The sequence below is a fragment of the Tubulanus polymorphus genome, chromosome 3 (genome assembly GCF_964204645.1).
Source record: "Tubulanus polymorphus chromosome 3, tnTubPoly1.2, whole genome shotgun sequence".
In the NCBI taxonomy this organism is placed as follows: Eukaryota; Metazoa; Nemertea; class Palaeonemertea; order Tubulaniformes; family Tubulanidae; genus Tubulanus; species Tubulanus polymorphus.
This window is the reverse complement of record NC_134027.1, coordinates 173,695-190,801: the sequence shown is the minus strand read 5'-3', so window position 1 is coordinate 190,801 and position 17,107 is coordinate 173,695. Positions and strand designations below refer to the sequence as shown.

The following is a 17,107-nucleotide window of genomic DNA, read 5'->3' as shown; positions in this document are numbered from 1 at the left end:
TTTGAAAATATATTTTTAAGCATTGATTTATGTTTTAATTCGAGGAACTTTGAATGTATTTGGGAAAGAAAGAAAAAGAAAAAATGACGGTGGTTTAATTGAGGACTGAAGTTTGAAGAGCAATTGCTGATGATTAATGCATGAGCGCCGTGGTTAGAGATTAGACCCAATTTGACACGTTCAAAACCGTTAACAATTCATGATCCGCGCTGCTTTAAGAAACAATGTCACTAATTAATCAGCTATTGTCACCAGACTAACGGTTTTGGACCATGCCTGAGCGTGAAAAGTGACAGCAATTTGGGCAAACTGAGAGCCCGCGGACGAGTGGGTATAATTTACACCGTGTCAACTTTGATCATCATCAAAAATGATATGAAAACATCATTAATTTTGAATGAATACAAAATTACCGAAATCAACTTCACTGCCAGTTTGCACAACGATTTATTGAACTAACGTTAATTTGCTATCACTTTTTCATTAATAATTCTCTCTAGAGAAGGTTCTTTCATCGTACAATTCATATGCGCTCAGGCCTTTCTGACATATTCTGGAATGGATTATTTTAACCGCCATGTCCCAGCTCGCGCGCCCTTTGTCTCCTTCACGCGACTCCTCTCCCGCTAGGAAGCATACAATCAGCTTCATTGAATCTATTGCATCATAAAGCACCGATTTCCTAAAATCTCCGTAGAAACACGAGTAAAGATCAGCTTGGTTTACTTTTATAATCCGTGTGAATTGGGACACCCGAGACGCGCGCCTAGCATGCGCCCTGCCGTTAGACCTTTTGATGTATAGATGAAATTTCAAATATAACTGATGTTGTTACCACGGGGAATGCAGAGAAACACTATCAAAACTTCCAGGCCAGTTGAGTAGGGAACCGTCTAGGGCGGAAAATGATTCTAGTTTTCATAAGCTCTACCAGGTGTCACCACTTGAAAACGAAAATGTCCGATTTAATGTTGATAAATATATTTATTATTTCCATGTAAAACATTTTATTAGTTTGACAACAAGTTTTGAATGTGGATAAATGTAAAAAATATATCATTTACTAAATATCATTATGTCATGTTTGGACGGAAAGAATTGACATCAAATCGTGATCTCAGAAAAAGTACATTCTGACAAATATTTTATAGTTTTGAAATAAACTTTCGCTTTCAAAACAACTCATCATATGACACTGAAAAGAGTAGAATCTTTGGTTTACTAGCACTGACTTGATCTATAACAGCAGTATACCTTTAGATAAGGCTTTTTCGATTTTACAGATATTGAAATAGAAAAAAATTCTAACAAAATACTGAATCGTAAATAAGAAACAAACTCATTCGAGGAAAATCCTGATATAAAACACAAAAAATCTTAAAACTGGTCTCAACACTAGATCAGCTATATTTGAGGTCCTGCTATAAAACAGTGGAACTGTGGATCAATAATCATACAGCGAATCATTGGTTTCATTTTCTAATTCCAATCCTTTATCGAACGCGACGTGTAACCGTTCTAAAGTCCGCGCCATTTTCTCTCCTCGTTCCCCGCCTCCAAATTCCTTCTTCCATTTCTCGAATTGTTTATCTTTATACGTCGTCGTCGACGGAATCTCCGGCAGACTGACCGTGCTGTTACTTTGACGACGAAGTTTTCGAGCATTTTTTTCGTTTTGTTTCATGAGATCCTGGAATAAAAGAGATCAAGCAATCAGTGAAACAACTATCAATGTTTACATCAGTGAAACAACTATCAATGTTTACATCAGTGAAACAACTATCAATGTTTACATCAGTGAAACAACTATCAATGTTTACATCAGTGAAACAACTATCAATGTTTACATCAGTGAAACAACTATCAATGTTTACATCAGTGAAACAACTATCAATGTTTACATCAGTGAAACAACTATCAATGTTTACATCAGTGAAACAACTATCAATGTTTACATCAGTGAAACAACTATCAATGTTTACATCAGTGAAACAACTATCAATGTTTACATCAGTGAAACAACTATCAATGTTTACATCAGTGAAACAACTATCAATGTTTACATCAGTGAAACAACTATCAATGTTTACATCAGTGAAACAACTATCAATGTTTACATCAGTGAAACAACTATCAATGTTTACATCAGTGAAACAACTATCAATGTTTACATCAGTGAAACAACTATCAATGTTTACGCTCCTCACAAGTTTAGCCGAACTTTTCTTATAATCTGAAACAGTGCGAATGAAAGTTTTATTACGAAATTTGATTTTGAGATATTTACCAAGTATTTGACATCTAAAGGATCGCCAGCTGTTAAAGTTGAACTACTGCTTGTACTCGGTCTTCTCATCTGTCTTTCCTCTAACGTCATTCCAATTTCAAAATTTGGATCTCTACAAACCGAAGAATGAATTCGAGATTATTTTTTTCACGTAGAATAGCCTGATTTTGCCTGATCCGTAGGAACCCTGACTAAAGATTGATCTGTTTATTTCAAGATGTGGAAATTCTATACAGTCAAAATAAGTTTCTTGTTCTATGATAAAAACAAAATACGAATCATTAGACCATAGAACTCTATAGAGTTCTATGATTAGACTCAGGGTTTTTAATGATCGGGGAATAGAAAATCCCAATATTTCCCTGAAATCAAAAGATATCTTCAGCTAAAACCTGTCGAGGAAAACACTGACTACGAATGAAACTTACTTTTGTCTTCGAAGCCTTCGTCGTTTTTTAATTTCCTCGTAGTTTTTGAACATGTAATTACCGCGTATCGGAGGATGTTTCTCAGGTGGAGTAATCAGGCGTACATGAGAGTAAGGAACGAACGCTCCGTGACCTCGAGCGCAGTGAAAATAACGTTTACCATCATACACACCGTTATGAGTTGAACCAACTACAAACAAACAAACATTGAAATCCGCATTCAGTTAAATCAAAATTCTACTTTGGGGCTGAGAACTAATGAAGTAGGGACCCATAATCCCAGAACAAGGGACCATGAAGATTTTTTTTAAATGAAGCCCGCCAGATGCATTTTAGAGGCTAATTTGAAGTCATGATTCATAATACACAACCATCCAATTTCACGCAAAAAAAGGGTACACAGTTTCTTAAAAGTTGTTCTTTAAAAACTGAATAGGGTCCTGTGACTCTATTCAGAACAATCTAACAACAAACTGATCACACGTGTGATTAAACCTACTTACTGTTATCATACAATGAGACTCCAACATAAACTTCTGGAGCCATTAGATTTTCATCTAAACTTCCAACAAATTTCACTAACCCTAAAACAACAAAACAAAATTATATATTTTACTTCTATTTCTGCATGACGAAAAATTGATCTCGGTATTTCACACTTAATAAACAGTTTACGGTTTAGTCTCAAAGTTTCGACTCAACTTCATCAACAGAGAAATGAAATGATGATAAAGTTTGAGTAAATAATGTCATAGAATAAATTTCAAAATCATCAACTGTTGATTTGCACCCTGTATCTCAAATAATAGTCATGACAGAAATTGAAAAAAATGGTCTCAAGTGTTTTTAGATGATCAGAAATAAGACGGGCTTAGACTGGTCATGAAATCTAATTCATAGATTTTTATTTCGAATTGATACCTGGATATTTTCCTGCAACTTTCACACGGTCTCCAACTTTGATTAATCCTTTCTGCCAGAGAAGTGTAGCGGTATTAGCAGTACGGCATATCGGTGATGTCTGTAATAGTTCCGGTGAATATTTGCCGAAATTGATTTTCCAGAATCGCGTACAGGCTTTACATGAACACAGGAACGGGTCATCCATCGCCACTAGAATCAACACCTGAAATAAATGTGAGAAACATTCGGGCCAGGATTTAAATGTAATTTTTCGCCAATTTTGTTTGATTTTGAAAATAATCGCCAATTTCTATTAGCAACTCAGCCTTGCGGTTACAGCCTATCCTTACGATCATGTGTCACTCCATATTGTAACTAACAGGCTTAGGTGAGGATTTCAATTTGCAAATGATATGGTTGTCTCAACGACAACAATAAAATCGTGAATTTGATTTGTTGATGGTAACCCGATTCATTTGCACAAAATCAGAAGAAATCAGCGACAGAAAACATCAGAAATTCACTGATCGTTCGTGACATGAGCGATAAACCGGGAGATATCGATAAGAATATACACTTACCAATGATGGAGGCAAACTCGACAAAAATTCGATAAAATTCGAGTTATTTTGACAACATCGACGCCATGTTGTTTACAGGGTAGAATACCGAAGACGTGATCCAACGAAACGGTCTAACATAAAAGTAAATCAAATGATTCAGAATTTAAAACTAATCAAGCAAATAAAGTCAATCTATGGAGATAATATATTCTAAAATGTTTATACTAAGTTTATTATGTAAACAATTGATACGTGTGGATGCGCACCAGACATCATTTCAGTTGAAGATTCTGTTTTACTTTTATTTATTCACATGCCACAGATGGAATATTATAAGTTGTCAGATTGTTGACTGTTACGTGCTGCCTCCAAATACAACATTAGCGGTGAATTTGTGAACTAAAACTTATTAGAACTGTTTAAACTGAAACCTTTATTTCCATAAAAAAATCTTTTAGACTGACGAAGGATGGTAGAAACATAGAACTAACGTAATTCGGTTATAGTTCTATGGTAGAAACCACCCGAAAGGGGACGGCAAACAGTTCACTGGTCAGGCATCTTCACCCGGTCCGGGTCAACGCGGATTCGAACCCAAAGTCCGCGAAAAATGGCAGTTTTTTTTACTTGAAACAACATTAATAGAGATAACCCAAACAAACTCAATTTTCTATCTATGTTTTCTGTTCTTCATTGATTTTTTAATCCGATAATGTGTTTGTTAACATCAATTACTAATAAAGTTATTTTGAATTTGACTTTGATTTGAATTAGCTGTGTCCTTCCTCATTTTTGTATTTTGAGCTACTAAGCTCCGTAACTGCATGGATTATACAAATAAATGATACAGCTGGAAAGGTATGACTGCCTAGTTTCAAAAAATATATGGTTTGTTTTGGTTATCTAAACATCTCACATAGAAATCATTGTTTGAAGTGGAAAAACTGCCATTTTTGCTCTACAAAAAAAAAATGTTTACTACTTATATGATGTCCATATCAGTCACCTCCATCTCCCGAAATCCATAAATAAACGCTGATTTCGTTGTGCGATATTTGTCGTAGTGTGATGGTTGGTTATAGGTTCGCTGGAAGCATAAAGTCTTCTAGTTTGTATTAAAGCTGATTTCATGTGATTTGGTTGAGAATGTTTGGGAATTACTCCAAATACAGTCGATTGAATGAAGTGGAGATGTCATTTTCAGATAGACGATTAGTTCCCACCCGCGTATGTACTTAATTTTCGTCAAAAACATTTGCCTAGTCGGCCTGGCCCACAGAAAGAAAAAATGTCGTTCAGTGAATTATTAAGTCGCTACAGTTCCAATGTCACTGAATCTTATCCCCGAAATCCAAGTCAAGCCGTCGTTCCACAAACAACCGTAACAATAACTGATATTCAGACTACCCGAAATCCATGTTCTAAACTTGATAGAATGTAAGCTATTTTTGCTGATAGTGACGACAGTTTGTGGTTCGTTTGTCTGTTTTAAAAAATGTCTTTTTGTTTCCACATGTGACGTAAAGCGCCGAGATTATTTTATAGTTCTATAATTGATTATAATTATTATAATTTCAGGTGTTATCTTTAAGAATGGGCCTATAGGTGATGGATATGCAGTAATTAGACCCCTCACCTCACGGACTCTGAGAGGATGGATTCAGTATTATCGCCCGATATTCACATTTGTGGAGCTTGTCGCGCTGAATTCGATTGCATTAAAGAATTCACGCAACACAAACAGCATCAGTGCATATTACTGAGAAAATACTATCAAAAACAACATCTGGCAGATTCTAAAACACTGTCAACTCCTCCGCAACACCGGACTGCCGACCAAACCTTAACGGCATCGCGACAATTGATAGAGTTAGTGAGACAAGCGTCCAGTGATGAGATAGACTTTGTGTCTGATAAAGAGAGAGGTCTCGCTGCTCGTACTGCTGGTACCAGTGATAGTCATCACACTCGAGGTTCACGGATTAATCAAACTGAATTAATTGATCTAAAATGTAATGTTACTGATCAGCAGCAGATTCCACCTTTACTGAAGAAAAAGAGTTATTCATCAGCGAATACAGGTATTATTTATATGTACAACTAGAGCGGCTCAGTGATGACCTAGATAAAACTACTTTCATCCCAAAACCAAGTCCTGTTTTTAAAGATGATTCAAGCCAACATAAATCTAGGCTAAGCTCATTTTGATTCTGCAATCGATCTTACAAATTTTGACAAGTTTTAAGCTAACTTTGGCACTTAACTTTTTTGAACAAACTTTACTTTGGAAATTTGATGAAATTTTATTTATAGATAGAAATATGGAAATGATTTCACAGTTTTGTAATCTTATGGAAATTTGACATGAATGATAATGATATTCATTTTACAGGCCGTTACATTAAATATCTCGACAGACTTATATCATTATGATATTTCAATTGAATTCTATTGAGCTGTTGATTTTGGAATGACGTCTCATCGATATTTTTCAGTTCAAGAGAAGAAATCAAATGATTCTTCATCAGTGAATACTAGGGGTATATCTCAACTCCCGACGATTGGGAGATCAATTCCTGCAGTTCATACGTCCAGACGTACGACTAACAGTAAGTTTCTCTCGTCCCTCTCATTTCTGTTCTATCTCCATCAAATCAACATTTCTGTTTCGAATTTGTATTTTAGAAGCGCGTAAACTGCCGCAAAAGAATTATAAATGTTCGTATAAAGATTGTCCATTTACGTGCGCGTATCCGAAAGATTTGAAGCGCCACCTGGTGAAGCACAGCGGTGAAAAGCCGTACGTCTGTCCTGTTTGTAGTCGTAGATATGGTCGTAAAGATAAACTAATCGAACATTATAAAAACCACTCAGAGGAGAAAAGATATCAGTGTGATACATGTGAGTATACCTTGTATCCCCGGGGGCTGACCCATGAATCCCCGGGGGCTGACCCATGACTCCCCGGGGGCTGACCCATGAATCCCCGTGGGCTGACCCATGAATCCCTGGGGGCTGACCCATGAATCCCCGGGGCTGACCCATGAATCTCCTGGGCTGACCCATGAATCTCCTGAGCTGACCCATGAATCTCCTGGGCTGACCCATGAATCTCCTGAGCTGACCCATGAATCCCCGGGACTGACCCATGAATCCTCGGGGGCTGACCCATGAATCCCCGTTGCTGACTCATGACTCCCCGTGGCTGACTCATGACTCCCCGTGGCTGACTCATGAATCCCCGGGGGCTGAACCATGACTCCCCAAGGCTTACCCATGACTCCCTAGGGCTGACCCATGACTCCCCCGTGGCTGACTCGTGACTCCCCGTGGCTGACTCATGAATCCCCGGGGGCTGAACCATGACTCCCCGAGGCTTACCCATGACTCCCTAGGGCTGACCCATGAATCTCCGGGGGCTGACTCATGACTCCCCCGTGGCTGACTCATGAATCCCCGGGGGCTGAACCATGACTCCCCGAGGCTTACCCATGACTCCCTAGGGCTGACCCATGAATCTCCGGGGGCTGACTCATGACTCCCCCGTGGCTGACTCATGACTCCCCTTGGCTGACTCATGACTCCCCTTGGCTGACTCATGAATGCCCGGGGGCTGAACCATGACTCCCCGAGGCTTACCCATGACTCCCTAGGGCTGACCCATGAATCTCCGGGGGCTGACTCATGACTCCCCCGTGGCTGACTCATGACTCCCCTTGGCTGACTCATGAATCCCCGGGGGCTGAACCATGACTCCCCGAGGCTTACCCATGACTCCCTAGGGCTTACCCATGACTCCCTAGGGCTGACCCATGAATCTCCGGGGGCTTTTTTGTATTCAAAAGTTTTTGTGTTTTACTTTCAGGTGAATATAAATGTAATGAAAAATCAGCCCTTGTGAAACATCAAAGAATTCATTCAGGACTCAAGCCTTACAAGTGAGAATTCATGAACCCAGTTCCGCAGGTCTACAGTTGAAATACTGAAAATGAACTAATTTCAACTACAACTTCATCGCGAACCCAATTGGTTAAGTTTGACTCCAGTATAAAAAAATTAGTTCCTTTCTTAGAGTCAAATTGAAACTCACGTGACGTGTGAAGCTGGATGCTGTAATTTCCGATAATACGGTTTTCCGATATTTGCTCGTGTTGTTTCAATCTAATACATTAATAATTTTATTTGTAGGTGTCAGATTTGTATGAAATCGTTCAACAATACAAGTCAGTTAACGGTTCATATTCGAATTCACACGGGGGACGCACCGTTTAAATGTCAGACGTGTGAAGCAGCGTTTAAAATCAACTCTGATTTAAAACGTCACGTTAGAATTCACTCCGGTGAGAAACCATTTCACTGCGATCTCTGTAAATATTCCTGTTCTGTTAAAGGTACGTTTCATTTTCATTTGTCTCTTTATCTTTTGATTTGAGGAAGGCATCGTGCATGTATTACGTACGCATTAGGGGAGGGGGGAGGGGTCAGTGAAATTGCGTACTGTAATGTTTAATGTATACGAAAAAAATGGCTGATTTTGCGTACAGAGGGGGAGGGGGGTTGAAAAATTCAAATTCTATGCGTACGTAATAAATGAATGATCCGAAACTGAGGACAGAACTTCTAACTTCTGTACGGGCTAAAGTTTACAGCAAGTCCTACTAAAAGTGTTACTTTTTGGGAAAAATTTGTTACGGCCCTGATTGTGCTTGCTTATCACAACAATGTCAATAAGCGCTGAAAAGTGCTACTTTATGAGGAGTTATCTGAATTATTGTCATGGCAAATAATCAAAAGTCAAACGCACACACACATCTTCCTTCTGGGTTATTATCACATTAATGATTTGTCCATAGGTTATTTTCATTGTTTGATAAATCACACGATGAGCTGTTCGGCGCGATTCACTAAACCAGAGCCTTTACCGCATCAAAAGTGAAGCCATACTCCTACTAACCATGTAGAGAATGAGACTGATTGAATATTCATTATATCTGTGTATGTTTCAGGGAATCTGACGGTGCATAAGAGAATGAACCACGGCCCGAATGCGCCCTCTATTGTGTGTAAAAAGTGTAACTATGTAGCGAAATCTCGATTTGATCTGAGAACTCACCGCGACGAAAAACACAGCTGCTCGATCGTAACCAGCGGCAACAAACAACAATCGAAAAATGACAATAGATTATCCGTAGTCAAGGCAACGACCATTTCGAATCCGAATAAACGTAAAGCGAAAACGAACGCTAAACTTCCATCGGGGTCAAGGTCGCCGGCGTCCGGGAGCTGCGTGAATCGTAAAAACTGTCATCATCGGTGTCCGCAGTGTGACAGCAGTTTCTATAGAGAGGATTCATTACGAGCTCATCTTAAACAACACGACCAACAGCGCCCCCTGGTGGACGCCGTACAGCGCGACCTGGTGGCAACTGCTCAAGCCGTATTAGACTTACAAACACCGGTTATAAACAATGACTCGTCGCAGGGTTCAACGCTAATCATCGCTTTAGAGGAAGATTGTATCCGAGATCAGAGTTCATCGGCTTCTGTCATCGTTCCGACAATCAACCACGCAGTCTCAACACGCCAGGCGTCTGCTTCAACACAGGTCACTGAATCAGATTTATTACTGACTCCTCAACACCCCGCACAGCAGCAGCAGCAGCAGCAGCACGAGCAGCAGCAGCACAAGCAGCAGCAGCAGCACGAGCAGCAGCAGCAGAGGGAGGATGTCGCCCTTACTGTGCATGAGCAGCATGTGAATATCACTCCCGATCAGATGGATAATACTGAACTAACTTTACTCATGTCTGCTGACAATTCACAACAAGTTCAAACGATTCCTTTATCCGCATTTTCTGAAATTCAGTTCCAAATTCAACCGGATAGTGCTCAAATACAGCGTATAATAGGAGCAGCAGGTGCAGCAGCTGCAGGTACGGACGTGATGCTGCATAGTGCTGGCCAACAGCAGCAGCAGCAGCAATTACCGGTTCACATGGAATTAAATCAATTAAACGAAAATCCGAATCGAAATCAAAATTCAGATACACCGATTATTACTGTTACCGGTCTCCTAGCAACGCAGCAACAATCGCAGTGGACGCAGCTGGGTAGAGGTCGAGGTCATCAGTTCATTTTACCGAAACGAACTACCGGTGCGTGTGTTCAACAATCGGCACCGTTAAACATTCAAAATCAGTTCATTCTACAACCGCTTATTGTTTACAAAAATGATATCAGCAACTGTGTCGCTGGGGCAACCACGTCTAGCGTTCAGGAGTATTGTTGTATCAGCGTCGAAGAGACGCAACAAAGTGTAATAACAGCAACATCACCGTCATCACCGGTTACCGCATTGTTGAGTTTAACTACCCGAGATGACGAAAATGAGGTTACCATAACCACGCAACAATGAGTCAACTGTACTGTGCTCGATTCAGATAAGAACGTTCGACTGGATTATACTAATCCTAATCTGGATTAACAGCGTGTTTGATCGAATGCTGTTATCTGATTTCAGGTTGGTTGATTTCAATTTTCCCGCCTCACCGTTAGACTACGCTCAGTGCTGCCATCTAGTGTTCATCTTACCAAAACCACCAGACACTGCTGCCATCTAGTGTACTATGCACGAACTGAAAATCACCCCTAGCATATTCACTCTCAGTACTGGACCTGGTTTACTGTTTCATTCCTAGTATCACATAGTTCTTACTCTCGGTTTCTAAACTAATTCGTCTATCAGAGTAGATTTAAACCCACATAGAACCAGGGAGATGGCAGTGAACTAAATCCAGTGTATTTGTAATGAAGGCAGCTGTGTGTGCACTACTGAATTCTACATTAATCCATCAAGATTTATTGAAGATGACAATTATTGAATCAGCTCTCTGTGTGTCTGTGTGTCAGAGTGATGATAGTATTACTATTAGATTAGTTGATAATGGCACAGATAGTTATTATGAAACCCGTGGCCACCTCCTCTCATCCTACTGGTCCATTCACATCACCTCGCATAAAACTACAATACAATTCATTCATTTCTCTTTCTTTCTTGTCTCCAACAATTTCTACGGTTTCTTGTCTCAAAATTCATTTCATTACCTTCATAGAAAAGAAAATATGCTTGTATTTCTAGTTAACTAGCTGTCCCTGACTTGTAAGTTAACTAGCTGTCCCTGGCTTGTAAGTTAACTAGCTGTCCCTTGCTTGTAAGTTTACTAGCTGTCCCTTGCTTGTAAGTTAACTAGCTGTCCCTTTGCTTGTAAGTTAACTAGCTGTCCCTTGCTTGTGAATTAACTAGCTGTCCCTTGCTTGTAATTCATCTCACTGTCCATTTCTCTTAAGGCCCCTTGGTGTAGCTGTCAATGGTTCTTATTACAGCCCTTGTCCTTTAGATATATTTCTAACAATGTTGTCACTTGAATGTAAAATGAATGGATATGTTTGTATTTTCAGCAGTATTTTGTGAATCAGGTTTTACCCAGCCGGGGTAAGCAGCTGTTCGTGAAGCTGTCAGTATTGTAGCAGCAGATACTGTGTTTTCAATAGTGAGTCTTTCTGCATCCTTCAGATATTTAATTCATTCAGCAAAAAGAAGGCAATAAAGATGATTGCTATTGCTAGAATCGATTTTTGTTTTAAATTTTTATTTCAATTTTTGCATGGTCTTCGTTGTTTTAAAGTTAAATAGTAGCATGACTAATTCGGTGAATTTAATGAAGAAAATTGCTGAAAATCAGAGAATTTGAAAAATTGATTGTTATCCTTCATTTGTTTTCTGTGTGTGAAGTGGGCATTTTAACCCCCTAAATGTGTGAACAGTCTAATGCTACAATTTAACTTTCAAATGATTTGAGAAAGTCTACAATTAATAATCAGTTTTCTCTGGTGATGGCAATTTGGAATTGAGGAGATGGATTCAGTTGTAATTCCGATGACTGATGGGATCAGCCTGTGATTTACACTGTAGCCCCCTGGGATCTCTGTTATTTATATTAGATAGCTCCGATAGTCTTAATAATGGATTTATCTTCGATATAAAGATGTCGTCAATGTCACCCCCGGCCGACGACTGCTGTACCGGTGTGAGATGTGAGAGAGCGAGAGGGTGTTATGTTAATATTAGGGCAATTGGATATGTTAGAATGATTCGTGGATTACTGAGTTGACAATTTCTTAGCTGCGATGAAACAACTCATCATTTATAAATAAAAGCGACATATTGGCTTTAGACGATTGGACTCGTGATCAAAGACGAAGTTTTTTTATTTAGAAAAAAAAAAAGAATTTAATTTTAAAGTAAAATAAGGAAAGGGACTGGACAAGCTTATTTCAAGGAAGCGGGCTGAAAAGTTTCTTTTGAAGTAAAACGTGGAAATGGACTTGACTTGTGTAAAAAGTAAAATAAGGATATGGATTATATTTTCATTTAAGTAAATAAAGTAAGGAAGTGGACTGGACATGTTTGTTTTAAAGTAAAATAAGGAAATGGACTGAACACCTATAATGTCTTAGTTGAAATTGAGAATTTACCACGAGTCAAAGATTGTGATATCAATGATATAACTTACAGTAGAAACATTTACGATTCTTAAATTGCCTGTAAAATATGAGAATTCTATAGGGCTTCCAAGAACTCTGGATGCAACTGAGTCTCAAAAACAACTGTGGAACTGGATCCAGAAACAAATTAAACTCGCGCCGCCGCGGATCCGGTATTAGTAAGGATTGTGGATTTTTTCCACGTATTTCAGACGGAAAGAAGTGGAGTTCAATATCAAATCACTATCCGCTTCCCCCGCTTCTCCTCCGACTCTATCATCTGGGGCTGTAAATGGTAAATTCATGTAATCCGTCAGAAGGATCAGTTCTAGTCTCAGTATCTGTTCACTGTTTCACGATTGAAATAAGATCCTCACAAACTGATATTATTAGATATTGATTTCGAATCGTGTTCGAGGATTCTTCTACCGCGTGCTTGTAACTAGGGGAATTATGACATCATCTAAATCATCATCATACCGTCAGCGGCCGACTCTCGACTGGATCGCGCGACACTACACTGACAAACTATCTTATCTGTGATAATACTGTACACACTGTGGGATCATAACCACCGGACAACAGATGTAAAGGATTATCCGTGAACCTCTCTTACCCGGGATTCAAATCTATCCGGCACTTGTCCCGGGTCTGCCGTCTGGAGCTGATAGACCGACCTCTTCTCGTCGCGCATATAATCTTAGTCATCCTGATTTTAGTCATATCCGCAATCAAGGCGTACAATCCGTATTTTAGCATTAACCGGTGATTACCTGGATGATAATTCACCCCGTGAACCCCCCGCCGGAGGGTGAGAGGTGGATGGATAATCTCACCATGTTTTGATGGAAATGATAACAGAAACTTCTTTCAATCATTCACGTGACATAGTTCCACACAATGTTCCACTACCCGGTCGGCCAGCCAGCCAGCCAGCCAGCCAGCCAGCCAGCCAGCCAGCCGGCCAGCTGGGTGTCAGCCAGGTGTATACGGCGACCGGCGGTATAATTGTGGTACGAGCTTTATTGGTGCATTTTATCCATTCGAGGCTCATGTCGTTTATGAAGCGATGATTTTAAAATATGAATTGCTACTTTTCTGAATTTATCATTTGTCACGCAATACACGATAAAATTTACTGATGAATCGATGATAGAAAACCCTAACGCTATTTGTCTCATACCTGGAATTTTGGGGATAAGTAATGCGTGGCCTGAAATACGGTCGATAAAACCAAACCCTTCACAAATAATAAACAATAAAACTACTGATAAAACCATCCTCAAAACCCTCATTTCCCTTCTAGACGATTCATCAGTTACACCGAGCTGTGAACGTCGAGTAACCCGACGGTAAAATGTCACCGAAATAAGAATTATATTGATGAAAATCAAAATACAAATCGGAAGAATAGCAGTGAGATACAGAAATAGAGATTTCTGTGATATCTCCACTCGCCATTTGCTCAGCCATTTATGAAGCGAAATAAAAGCATATTTTCTAGCACGTATTATGATATACGGCCAGTGCGAGGGACAGTTCATGAATTGCAAACGAATACTGGGTATAAATTGAATAAAATGACCACAAAAACTTAACAGTGAAATAAACGCCATCGCCCAAACTGATATCAACTTCTTGGGAAATTTACGAGATTTTATAGGAAACAATACGACGATTAACCGCTCTAGACTGAGCAGTACAGTGCACCAGTTACGCGTCATCTGAAATATGTAGAAAAACGGCTTGGCGAATGTGATAAAAATCCAACCATAATTCCAATCGTTCTTGCGAAACAAAATATCCCCCAAAACGGCGTAAATGTACGCAGTTCTCAGCGGATACAGAATGAATGTAGCGATCATAAACAAAAGATCGTTTAAAGCGAGAATTTTGATGAGAAAATAAACATCAGATTTGAATCGTTTTAGAACTAACAACGTGAATGCGTTGAATATTAAACCCAGTACTGACCCCGGTAGATACCAGCCTAGATAGGTGAATACGGTGAATTTATTGCTCCAAATAATAGGACGAGTTTGAAATCTCTGACACCGGTTGAGTCGAGGTGTCGTCAATGTAACACTTGTACTGGTAATGTTGTAATCAAACATCTCACAATCTCTGTAGAAACAGTTCAACTATTCGATTTTTCTGTTGTATTAAATTTGAATGAATTCATCAGTAAAACTTTCAGCGAATGAGACGTAAATTAAATCTAGAAATATTCTCTTCGTGTTAATATAAACTGCTTCCATTCACTACTGATGAAAGAAGTTGCGGAACGTGTGCATAAATTCAACTATATTCATATTTATATAAAGGAGAGGTTTTCAATGAATTTATTTAGCCATAGAATTTCATGTTTTCCAAATGAGACTTCTGTCGTTGATTTGAGGTTCTCTAAAAGTTTCTACGTCACAAAAAGCAGCGATCAAATTTTCCGGTTGTTTTTTTGGCGTTATTTCTCGTGGTTGTAAAATATATGATGGTTATATGAATAAAACTATATTCTAATCGCTGTCGCTGTTTCATTGTGAAATTCTCGCGTACAGAACTGAGCCCCACACAGCCGTCATCTCAATAACATGGAGACCTTTTGTCGTACAGGCCACAAACTGGTTTGTACCAGAACAATCAAAAACTGACCTATTTGGTCAATCTATAGATTGCGCATGAGTGGTCTGTGTAAGGATTATTCCGGTTCGTATTGAGCACGATCTACCAGAGACCAGGGTCACATAAAGTGATATTACAATAATACAAGGGTGTCACGACCAATATTCGTCACATCACAGGAAATCATTTTATCGAAATAAAAATCAGTGGATTTTTATTTTGAAGACCCAGAATCAGAAGCTTGACGATATAGAATCATTGATTGAATATTGTGGGCACCCAAGTGACTGCTGCCATTCTTCAGCATATAATAACAGTACATGTTTTTACCCTTGTATGAGGCCGGTTAAATTCATATGATGTAAAGGATAAAGTCAAGGATGAAATTCAGATGATGTAAATGATGAAATGAAGGATGCTGATAGATATCGAGTTGGTATTTAGTGAAAATAAGTTGACATATTGAGAGAATATTGAACAGTTCATGGTTAGTTGAACACGTGATCTGATATTGCAAACACACGCAGATAGAAAGAGCCTGTGGCAAGTGTGTAACACATTTACCAATCTACCGCTTTGTTTGAACGCTACTAATTGCGTTGAATGTAGCTATGAATAAGAAGAGTCTCTTTCTTTCTTTCTTTCTCTCTCTCTCCCTCTCTCTCTTTCTGAGTTGGCATTTTATAGTTTCCGCAGTCGATGACAAATTTATCTGTTTGTAGAGAATGATAAAATGATCATCACCCCCACGCGTGCTGTGTGCGCGCTGTGTGCGCGCTGTGTGCGCGCTGTGTGCGCGCTGTGTGCGCGCTGTGTGCGCGCTGTGTGCGCGCTGTGTGCGCGCTGTGTGCGCGCTGTGTGCGTCAACTACACCACACAAAAACACGCCACCCAATCTTACCTGAATGCTGTGTGCGTTTTAATATAATATTGTATATTTTTTGTTTGCATCTGATATGAATCTTAACAAAATTATTGATTAGGAGAGAATCCCACAATGATAATAAAAAGTCCGAAAATGAAACTTCGAGATAGTAGTTTATTTCAACGTTTCGACTATATCCTAATAGTCATCTTCAGGAATAATGAGATACTACAGAAATTATGAGATATATATACAATCCAGAGACAAAGAGACTAATTCAAGTAATCAGAGATGATACAAACTAAAGGAAAATTAACGTAGAAACAGTTACACGCTAAAATAGATTAAAGGGAAGCAAACTAAGGGGTAATTATAAACAAAAATAGTGAGTATAAATATAAATGAAACTTAAAGTCATTTAGGATATAGTCGAAACGTTGAAATAAACTGCTATCTCGAAGTTTCATTTTCGGACTTTTTTTATTATCATTGTGGGATTCTCTCCTCATCGCGTCAACACGGATATAGTGTTCTACCAATCGTGAAAATTATTGATTATTCATCCTTATTGATATTTTCATTGGAACTTTCGCATACGATGATTTAAACTTTCTGTTAGTTAAGAAAATAGCGGTGAAATGGTGAAATAGCGATTTGATATATATGGCAGTTTGTGACGCGGAGTAACATGTAGCATATATAGACAGTATTCCGGGTGATATTTGATATATTTGATCCGTACCTAATTTAGGAGATATCAAAACAGTGCTGCGGTAAGCGAGATACTTCCGGGAATAGTTTGCATTCACCACTCTACAATTTGACCAGTGCTAAAATTTGGGCCCGGGCCCGGGTCGGGGATACACTTTTCAGGTGTGACGAATATCTGTGGGATTGC

At 39.0% G+C, this 17,107-nt stretch overlaps 2 protein-coding genes across 3 annotated transcripts; one reads left to right on the top strand and one right to left on the bottom strand.

Moving 5' to 3' along the window:
- Positions 1-1,043: 1,043 nt before the first annotated feature.
- LOC141902490 (uncharacterized) lies at positions 1,044-4,278 on the bottom strand. The gene is made up of 6 exons (XM_074790244.1): positions 4,200-4,278; positions 3,637-3,841; positions 3,219-3,299; positions 2,716-2,905; positions 2,288-2,399; positions 1,044-1,690 (listed from the first exon to the last, which is right to left on the bottom strand). Exons 2-6 carry the CDS (start codon positions 3,821-3,823, stop codon positions 1,445-1,447), a joined length of 816 nt encoding a protein of 271 aa, XP_074646345.1. The 5' UTR covers positions 3,824-3,841; positions 4,200-4,278; the 3' UTR covers positions 1,044-1,444.
- A 661-nt stretch (positions 4,279-4,939) lies between these two features.
- On the top strand, positions 4,940-11,777 carry LOC141902753 (uncharacterized). 2 transcript variants are annotated; one of them, XR_012618937.1, is made up of 8 exons: positions 4,940-5,039; positions 5,760-6,262; positions 6,677-6,790; positions 6,867-7,082; positions 8,047-8,119; positions 8,370-8,572; positions 9,188-10,701; positions 11,640-11,777. XR_012618937.1 is itself a non-coding variant. In XM_074790629.1 (7 exons), the coding sequence occupies exons 2-7, from the start codon at positions 5,836-5,838 to the stop codon at positions 10,594-10,596; spliced, it is 2,442 nt and encodes an 813-aa protein (XP_074646730.1). In that variant the 5' UTR covers positions 4,940-5,039; positions 5,760-5,835; the 3' UTR covers positions 10,597-10,777. The 2 variants fall into 2 exon arrangements, 1 of the variants encoding a protein (XP_074646730.1); XM_074790629.1 differs by lacking the exon at positions 11,640-11,777 and having other exon boundaries at positions 9,188-10,777.
- The last annotated feature ends 5,330 nt before the right edge of the window (positions 11,778-17,107 follow it).